This window comes from Vitis riparia, chromosome 8 (assembly GCF_004353265.1).
Source record: "Vitis riparia cultivar Riparia Gloire de Montpellier isolate 1030 chromosome 8, EGFV_Vit.rip_1.0, whole genome shotgun sequence".
In the NCBI taxonomy this organism is placed as follows: domain Eukaryota; kingdom Viridiplantae; phylum Streptophyta; class Magnoliopsida; order Vitales; family Vitaceae; genus Vitis; species Vitis riparia.
This window is the reverse complement of record NC_048438.1, coordinates 18,444,098-18,453,639: the sequence shown is the minus strand read 5'-3', so window position 1 is coordinate 18,453,639 and position 9,542 is coordinate 18,444,098. Positions and strand designations below refer to the sequence as shown.

Sequence of the window (9,542 nt, the reverse complement as noted above, 5' to 3'; positions counted from 1 at the left end):
GTGTTTGTTTCTTTGGGTTTGGATTGTGCCTGCGTGTTTCCTTTTCTGCATGATGTTGTGAACCTTCTTTTTTTTTTTTATAAATATTTGGTTAAAAGGGTTAAATTATCTTCTCATATTTTTTTATTAAAAAATAACTCTTTTTTTTTTTACACAAATACTCTTTATTATTTCAAGTATTTACATATAGATTTTAAAAGAAATAATTTTTTTTACAAAAAAACAAAATTTATTTTACGAAAACATGTATGAAAAAGTTATTCTAAAAAACAATTATTGACCAAATCATTAACAGGGTATTTATTTTTTTGGTTTTTTACTTAATGTAATTTGTTTTTAAAATTTAAATTTTTTATTTTTTTATTTTTTCATAATTTATTATAAATTTTTTACTGAATAGAAAAAATTAAAATATATAATTTTTTTTAAATAGAAAAAATAATATATTAATTTTTATTTATTTATTAATATTTAATAAAAATAAAATGCTATAAAAATAAATAATATAATATTTAATATTAATAAGTATTAAGGTAATATTTAAAACATAAATAATATTCCAAACATAAAGTGGAAAACAAAGGGCTTAGGATAGGGCAAACATGTTTTCCATTAATGGATAATCAATGTTAGTCCAATTTTGCATTTCCTTCTTTTTCAACTTTCTTAAAAAAATTGGTGATGGGAGGAAGCAAGCATGCTTTTACGGATGGATAATGAACTTCATCTGAAAAATGTCTTCCACGTTAGATGAAGGGGCACCGCCATTTTTGGCGTCTTGTCATTCTAATTTGATACCGTGGATGATATCTCGCCTTCAGTTGAAGTAGAAAAATGTACGAAGTGCTGTTCTCATAGATTCGGTTTAGCATATGCATGACAACAACATTACATTTTGTGCGACCTTGTGTGGCGATACCTGACTTTGTGCGACCTTTGACTCATCCCATTGCCTTTGGTACAACATTGTAATTATTGGGTGTTCAAGGGATGTTATGAATTTAAATATTGTTATATATTCTCACTTATTCATATACATATTGTTGCAAAGGGATTGTGCTGATCAAATATGGTCCATGATACCATTTATAATAGTGTATATATTATCCATTTTGAATTAAATTTTTTTTTATAATTTTAAAAAATATTTATATATTAGAAATAACTTATACTATTAAAAACTTTTTCCCTTATTGATTAGATTACTCAAACAAATATTTATATATGTAAATTATTGAATTATAATTCAAAGTTAGGCCTCTTAAAATCTTTAATTTCGAATCTATTTAAAAATGATTTTGGAAAGGTGAAAAATGTTTTTTGAAAATAATTTTCAAAAAATTTAGAAAATTAAATATTTTTTTGATAATTAATTGATAAACTATTATTTCAAATATATATTTTTATATAATAAATTATTAATTTTATTTATTTGTTTATATTCAAATATTTAGGAATTAGATAAAAGCATCTTTAATTAAAAGTATTTGACCAAAATCCCTTCAACCGGTGTTCCACCCTAGACCCTGTGGCGGCTTCTCTTTTTCGGTATGCGATTCACCAGATCATTGGATATTCTAATCTCACACTCAATTCCATTCCTGCCCAAACATTCCTGCCCGTCACACTCTCGTCTTTCCATGCTATACACAGATCGCGGCACATTTTGATTGGGTCACCCAACTACTGCTGGGTGATGATATCATCTACAAATTTCAAGACGCAAAACCCTCTCCCTAACACGTACCCGCGAGGCTGCGCCTCCCTCTCCTTCGCTGCGACGCCATTGCAGTAGGCGGCCACCTTTCCCTCTCTCTAATCAATGGAATCGCTATGCTTCTCCACCACCCATTTCTCTCTCCTCCGACCCACACTTCCCAACCCCATCCGACCCATCAAACATGTGCTCATTGGGTCCGCCGCCAAGCCATTCATCAAAGCCACAATCTCCAAACCCCCGGCTGAGATCTCCGGTACCTCTTCCACGACCGTTACTTCCAGTCAAACCTCATTGCACCCCTCCCCAGTCCCTCCTCTCAAGAGGGTCTCGTCCGATTCTCTGCAATACCAGCCCGGTTGCATCGGCGCTGTACCTGATAGTACGATTCATGATGGCATGGACGGTGTTGTGGGGGCAATGGAGTACTTAACCAACATACTGTCTTCCAAGGTGTATGATGTTGCCATCGAGTCACCGTTGCAGTTAGCGCCAAAGCTCTCCGAAAGGCTTGGCGCTCAAATCTGGCTCAAGAGAGAGGATTTACAGCCCGTAATGTTTTTCTTAATTTATTTTCATTAATATTTCCAAAATTATAAGATTTTTGTTCTTTGTTTGTTTGAATTTGGGTTGTGACTACTTGACTGATTTTCTGCAAATTTAAAAGTTCCATTTCTTTTTCTTTTTTGCAAACAGAACTTCTTGTTGGTTTTATTGTGGAAATGGGTGGAATTTTTTTTTTTCAGCTAAGTTGGGTATGTAAATTTCTGGGTTTATTTGTTTCATTTAAATTCGCTGAACGCGTGAGTTCCAATTTGTATGGCAAGTTTGAAGGTTTTCAATTACTTATGATTCCTTTTCTTAATTGTGGTAACTTAATTAGGTTTCTTGTTAAGTTTATTAATGGTTGAAATTTAAGGATTTTGTGGTTTATGCAAAAATGCGACAGTTTTTTTTATGTTTACATAGGGAATAGTAGTGTTAGAATCACTTGGCCACTGTTCTAATTCAATTTATACAAATTTTCTTAGGTAATTATTCATTTTTCTGAACTCATGCATATTAATTTTCCTATATAGCTATTCATTTTTCTGAATGTGAGTTGTATTTGTGGATGGTTTACCCAAAAAAAACACATGCGAGTTTCATTTTGGAGCACTGTTTTGAATTTCATTCACCCTTTTTTTTTTCTTCTGCCTCATTAAATTCTGATTCAGTGTTTAAAATATGGCTACTTGTTGGTTTTGAATTCAATATAGGACACAAGTTTCTTTTTTGGTTGGTTTAGAAGAGTTTGAATTGGAAATTGGTGTCTTAGGTCAACTTAGTCTTGATCATTATGATGGATTTGGTTTGTAGGTATTTTCCTTCAAGCTCCGTGGTGCTTATAATATGATGGCAAAAATTCCAAAAGAACAGTTGGAAAGAGGGGTTATCTGCTCTTCAGCAGGAAATCATGCACAAGGGGTTGCATTAGCTGCAAAGCGACTTGGTTGCAATGCTGTGATTGCTATGCCTGTTACCACACCTGAAATCAAGGTTGAGTGTTGTTTGATGTTGCTCTTGTTGCTTGTTTTTACTTATGATTGTATCTTCACAATTTTGATTTTGAACTTCTGGACTTTTTATGTGTACAGTGGAAGTCTGTTGAGAGATTGGGTGCGACAGTTGTTCTTGTGGGGGATTCATATGATGAAGCACAGGCATATGCTAAACAACGGGGTGAAGAGGAGTGTCGCACATTTATACCTCCTTTTGATCATCCAGATGTCATCATGGGGCAGGGAACGATCGGAATGGAGATTGTGCGTCAGATGCAAGGCCCATTGGACGCAATTTTTGTACCTGTGGGTGGTGGAGGGTTAATAGCTGGTATCGCTGCTTATGTGAAGAGGGTTTCTCCAGAGGTCTGTGCTTTTCCGTGTAAAAATTATGTTAACTTTAAAATCTATTTGGCGTACATATTTTTAAATTATCCAGATTATGTTCTTTCCTGTTGGGAAAATAGAATTCTTCTAAGGTTTCAGCTTGACAATGTCCGTGACTAAGAACATTTGTGTTCTCTGATTATCTTGCTGCTTCGCTTGTTCCTCTTATAGTTCTAATACTTTAATTGTGCCAAGAGGAAATGAGACAGTTTTCAATACTGTTATCTATACTTTTTGTCCTCCTACTTTTGTTAGCCATCATCTAACATTATCAAACATCTACTGACCATACACTCAACTTCTATATTTTCAAACTTTGAGCTTGTAAGAAACTTGCCTAGACACACTTGGTTCTGTTCTTATTTTTTCAGTCATTTCCCAAGTCTCTTGCATCACTTACTGTAGGTCATAATGTTACTCTTCCATAAATTTTATGAAATAAAATCAGGAGTACTGGTGTATGAAGGCTCCAGAGTTTATGAATAAAGTTATTTCCTTTGTATTTTGTCCCTTTTGTGATAGTGTTTGGTTAACCTATTTCTTATTATGTCATATAGGAGAGTGAGGCTGGAACACCAACTATTTCATTACAATCACTAATCATAATATCTTTTGTACAGGTAAAGATTATTGGGGTGGAGCCCTGTGATGCAAATGCAATGGCATTGTCGTTACATCACGGTCAGAGAGTCATGCTAGACCAGGTGGGAGGTTTTGCGGATGGGGTTGCTGTGAAAGTGGTTGGTGAAGAAACTTTCCGCTTATGCAGGGAACTGATAGATGGGATAGTTCTTGTAAGCCGTGATGCTATATGTGCCTCAATAAAGGTGAGTTTGCTTCTCTCTTCTCCTTTTCTTTTATTTTTCTTAGAAGGAAAAAAATGAAGTTTCATGGCTTGCATGTGGATGCTTCTCTTTTACTTATGGTGTGTTGATAGCAAAAATTAGTATTATAAGTTGGTGCAATTCTATTGATTTATTAATTCTAACTATATATCACATGATGTATGATGTGAAAACCCTTGTTTTTTTATTTGCTTGAAACATGTGTTCTGTTACATAATTTGCCTCAAATGTGGGATTCAGGGTGACAACTCAATGGCAAGGGGTGGGTTGGGGAAGTGAGAAGTTCCAGGTTGAGTCTCCAATTGGGAAAAAAAATAAAAAATAAAAAATGTTACTGGTTTGAAAATATCAGGCTTACATGTCAATAGTCAACAGTTAAGGTTCTTGTTTGACAGTTGGTGCCATTAGATTCCTATGGAATAAGAGAAATTGAATAAATACCAATTTTCTTGATAAATCAAGTTGTCAGTTTTGCAATTTCCTCTTTTATTTGGTTTTTGGGTTACTTTATGAATGCTAGCAGCAGATCTTGTTGGTTAATGTTTTCCCTGTTCATTTGTTTCAAGAAGAGTTCCATCTTTCACATTTTTTTTTTTGATAGGAAGAATTCCATCTTTCACATTAACTTATGCTATTATTATTTTATAGAGCTGACCTAGGTTGCCTTAGAGACTCTCTTTTCTGTTGCTTGTCTTAGATTTGTTTGGTTCATGCTCTCATGAGCCCCAAGAAGGCATAAAGATAACTACTCTTATGATATCTGATGGACCAAAAGAAAATTTTACATGGACACTAATTAGGTAGTTTTAGGTACATCTTAATTGTTGTGCTCAATCTTTTGGTATCTTCCCCATGAAATACATACTTGTAATGCTACAGTTCCTTAGATATCTGTTTCTACCCCTCTGGCCCTCTGTGGTTCAGAGTCTTCAGACTCCGTTATATCAGTTTCTTTTCCAAATTTGTTACATTGATCTGTTATAAGTACTAGGCATAGAGTAAATTTGCTTCATTGAAGAAGTGATAGCTAAGTTGCAACTTGACATTTGGGAGTTGTTGAGGTCTTTGGAGTTACAATTTTTGGTACTGATGTTGCAGAACATGTTTGAGGAGAAAAGGAGCATTTTAGAACCTGCAGGTGCGCTTGCCCTTGCTGGAGCTGAAGCATACTGCAAATATTACGGCATCAAGGGAGGAAACATTGTAGCAATTACCAGTGGGGCAAACATGAACTTTGACAGGCTGAGACTAGTAACTGAACTTGCTGATGTTGGTCGGCAACGGGAGGCTGTGCTGGCAACACTGTTGCCAGAGGAGCCTGGGAGCTTTAAACAGTTCTGTGAGATGGTATGTTGTTAAAGCTTTAATGAAATTGGTACAGTAGAGCAGTCTTGATCATTTTGTGAAATCTGAACTGAATTATTTGGGTTGGCAGGTAGGACATATGAATATCACAGAGTTCAAATATAGATATAATCCTCACAAAGAAAAGGCTCTTGTACTATACAGGTAAACACTTCTAACTCTGTATCAATAATAAAATGCTAAAAGTTTCTGTTGAAACTTGTTTCTTTGAAATGCATTCTTTATGTCCTGAATGTAGATTTGCCTTCTGTAGTTTGATGTCAATGTAATTTACTATTTTCGCTTGGAAGTTCAGAAATCGTCATGCAACAACTTGTGATGTGTACAGGCGACATCTTATTTACTCTTCTGCATATTGTCTGCAGTGTTGGCCTTCATACAGTGCTTGAACTCAGTGCAATGGTGGAACGGATGGAGTCTTCTCAGCTCACAACCCTCAATCTCACAAATGATGACTTGGTTAAAGACCATTTGAGACATTTGGTAACCATATTTTCTCTGTAAATTTCCTTGTTTTTTATTTGCTGATTAAATTTGTTTGACAGTGAACCATTTGATGCATGGTTACATGGTACATGAGTTAAGGGGGGTGCATTTCCCTAGTCAAGGCTTACTTTAGTTAGTATTAGTAACACAAACTAAGGTGGGATTTGCTTTTTTTTACTTAATTCTAAACCAAACTTAAAATGAAGTAGTGCTTAATAGTGTTAATTATTAAGTTGTTTGTTTTTTTGATGATCTATTTCTATTAAGTATTAAGAAGTAAAGAAAAATCAATACGTTACTTTTAACATTAAGCAAAAACCAAATATTTTGGCTTTTTCTTTTTAGTAAAAAAATTTAAGAAATAAGTAATAAGTTAACCAAAAGTAAAAAAAACAAATAATCTGAAATTTGAAAGCAAGTTACTTTTAACAAAAAGTTAGAAAGACAAACAACACCTAAGTCAGATTCTGGAGTAAAGTTTATTCTGTGTTTTATCAAAATCTCAAATGATATCACAAGGGCTTTGCATTCCCCATTTTTGCACTGTCTGTATTGTAAGATTCCATGGTATATTTTCTTGTTCTTATTTCCTTGACAATCACATTGAACATAAATGTAGGCTATGCATGGTTTTTTTTTTCCCTATTAAATATGGTCATCTCTTGTGACTTATAAAGCTAATTCGAGACCAAACCCTTTAGATCTGGCTGACCTAATGTTGAAAACAGTGAAGAAATCAAACAATGAAAACGAAGTGCCCAAAATTTATGTGGTTTGACATTCTGCCTTCGACTGTGAAGGACATGGGTAGGATTTGTTACCTATAATTTTATGGGGAAGCTTTTTGGGATCTTTTTCTGGAACCTCCATTTTTTGTTTTACTAGAAATGCTTTCTCCCCCTCTCTCTTTCTATATATCTATCTGTCTATCTTTCTTTTATGTTTTCTTTTTGGGCTATAAGTAAACAAATCATCATTAAAAGATAGATGAAGGAATTATGGGTCTGTTTGAAAATGGTTACTGAAAACAATTTTTTGTTTTTGAGAATAGAAAACAGTTTTCTAATTTAATAAACATGTTTGACGAACTTTTGACAGAAAACTGTAGTTAGGCTGTTTTTGAGGATAAATTTGAGGTGTTTTTAGTGTTTTTTTGTTAAGTGTAATTGTTCCATTAACAAAAGAAATGATGGAGAGCACTTTGGGAACTTTTGCATTCTATATAAGTATGTAATGTTTTCATGGAGAATCAGTAGAGGAAACCATTTTCATAGTTGAGTTCTCAAATAGACTTTCGTTTGGACTGTTTTTCAGAAACGTTGTCAAAGATTGTGTTTGGAAATGTTGCCAAATGAGCCCTATGTTTCTTAATGCTTGACTAACAATAAATGGGCAAACCTCATGATAACCCTCTCCACTTGCCTGTGAAAATTCCAAACTGGAGCATTCATTTGTAAAACAAATGGAGCTCCCTCCCCTCTCTTTTTCTTAAATATTCAAACGGATGCAGACACCTAAAGAATTAAATATAGGAATGTATTTATGTACCAAAGGAAAGGCAAAAGAAAAAAGAGAAAAAAAAGACAGAAGTAACAGTAATAGAACAATTTCTCCTACTGCCATGTTCATGAGTGCCTGCATTTTCCAGTTGCAAATATTTGCTTTATTGGGCGCATGTCGATTCTAAGTTTACCCTTTTTGTTTTCAGATGGGCGGGCGATCACATGTTGAGAATGAATTACTTTGTCGGTTTGTTTTCCCAGAGAGGCCAGGCACTCTGATGAAGTTTTTGGATACTTTCAGTCCACGCTGGAATATTAGCTTGTTCCATTACCGTGGGCAGGTAATTTAAAGCCTTTAAAACCTTCTTGCTTTATGAGTTTCAAAATTTGTCATACGGGTGAGTTTCATTCTTAATTTCACTTCATCCTTATTTTCTGTCCTCCTACCCAACAGGGTGAAGCTGGTGCGAATGTATTGGTTGGAATTCAAGTCCCAGAAACTGAGATGACTGAGTTCAAAAGACGTGCTGATGCTCTTGGATATGAATATGCAGTGGAGACCAGTAATAAGGCCTACCTGCTTTTGATGCATTGATCATATCTAGCCAAGTGATTTCAGTTGAATAGATTATATTAGGCTTAGCACTCAGGACCCTTGGCTTGCCAAAGATAGTCATAGGGGAGACATGAAGGGGCCCTGGCACATCTTTTCATCTAATGGAGAAGAGGGAGGCAGTTTTCCCCTCCCATTTTTTGTAATCTATATGACTGAAGTCTATTAATTTAAAATGTGAGTGGATATGAACAGCAGTTTCATCTTAGGAGTGGCAGTGTGACTTCTGTCTAATCGTCCGTGTAATATGTGTTTATCCAAGGGTACGCTTTCTGTTTTCCACTTCTATGCAATAAAATTCTGGAGCTAGTTGACTTGTTTACTTGGATTGGGGCGGATCTCTATAATGAAAATGCTTGTGATACTACAAGTATAGTAGTTGTAGTTTATTGGATCTCTAATTTCAGCTGATTCAGCCTAGTAACATATTTCGGATCATTGCTTGTAGAAAATTATGGCAATATTTTAAAATGGGTCTATTAGCATGTCATTTGAAAAAGTAAAAAAACATTCGTCTTTGAGAATTGTCAAAAAATCAATTTGGACAATCCATCCGAGGAATGCAGAATTGACTTGGTTAGGACAATATTGAAGTCATCTACTGAATATTCTTGTTCCTAGAGTAGGTCCCCTCAACTGTTATTAAATTTTATTTTATCAATATTGTAATTTATTGAAGCAGTTTGGAGGAGATTTTAGTGTGTTTTTTTGTCAATTCCCGCCATTTGGAGACTGGGTTCTGAAATTGAAAGTGCTGCGTGGATGTGGAAGAGCCCACTAGTGGTCAGAAAAGAAGTTGAGTGAGTGAGAGAGAGAGTTGGTTAAGTAGGCGACAGGCCCTGAGAAGAGGCACACAATACAACCCACGACAAAGCTCAATTAACCTCACTTCCTGCACCAACAGTACCTGATGCTTGCAGCAACATTAAACACCCCTCCACCCCCCAGTTCTCATTACACCTCCCCAACCACAAAACACAGGGAGAGTTTCTTCATAAAGGTTGTTGGTTGCCCATCTTAAAAAGTTTTAGGGTTTTGGAAATTCAATTGAACAACGCGCAGATGACGTCGATCTCATTCATATCA

The 9,542-nt window shown here is 35.0% G+C and overlaps 1 protein-coding gene across 1 annotated transcript; it reads left to right on the top strand.

Moving 5' to 3' along the window:
• Window positions 1-1,619: 1,619 nt before the first annotated feature.
• LOC117920782 (threonine dehydratase 1 biosynthetic, chloroplastic) lies at window positions 1,620-8,780 on the top strand. The gene is made up of 9 exons (XM_034838407.1): window positions 1,620-2,269; window positions 3,077-3,256; window positions 3,355-3,624; window positions 4,266-4,472; window positions 5,589-5,837; window positions 5,926-5,999; window positions 6,221-6,338; window positions 8,050-8,184; window positions 8,298-8,780. The coding sequence occupies exons 1-9, from the start codon at window positions 1,823-1,825 to the stop codon at window positions 8,436-8,438; spliced, it is 1,821 nt and encodes a 606-aa protein (XP_034694298.1). The 5' UTR covers window positions 1,620-1,822; the 3' UTR covers window positions 8,439-8,780.
• Window positions 8,781-9,542: the final 762 nt, after the last annotated feature.

Excerpts from the sequence above, each read along its gene's own strand:
- LOC117920782 (XM_034838407.1), top strand. The coding sequence starts at position 1,823 with ATGGAATCGCTATGCTTCTCCACCACCCATTTCTCTCTCCTCCGACCC. Across the intron at positions 4,473-5,588 it reads CTATATGTGCCTCAATAAAG|AACATGTTTGAGGAGAAAAG; the intron begins GTGAGTTTGCTT and ends CTGATGTTGCAG. Across the intron at positions 8,185-8,297 it reads TGTTCCATTACCGTGGGCAG|GGTGAAGCTGGTGCGAATGT; the intron begins GTAATTTAAAGC and ends CCTACCCAACAG.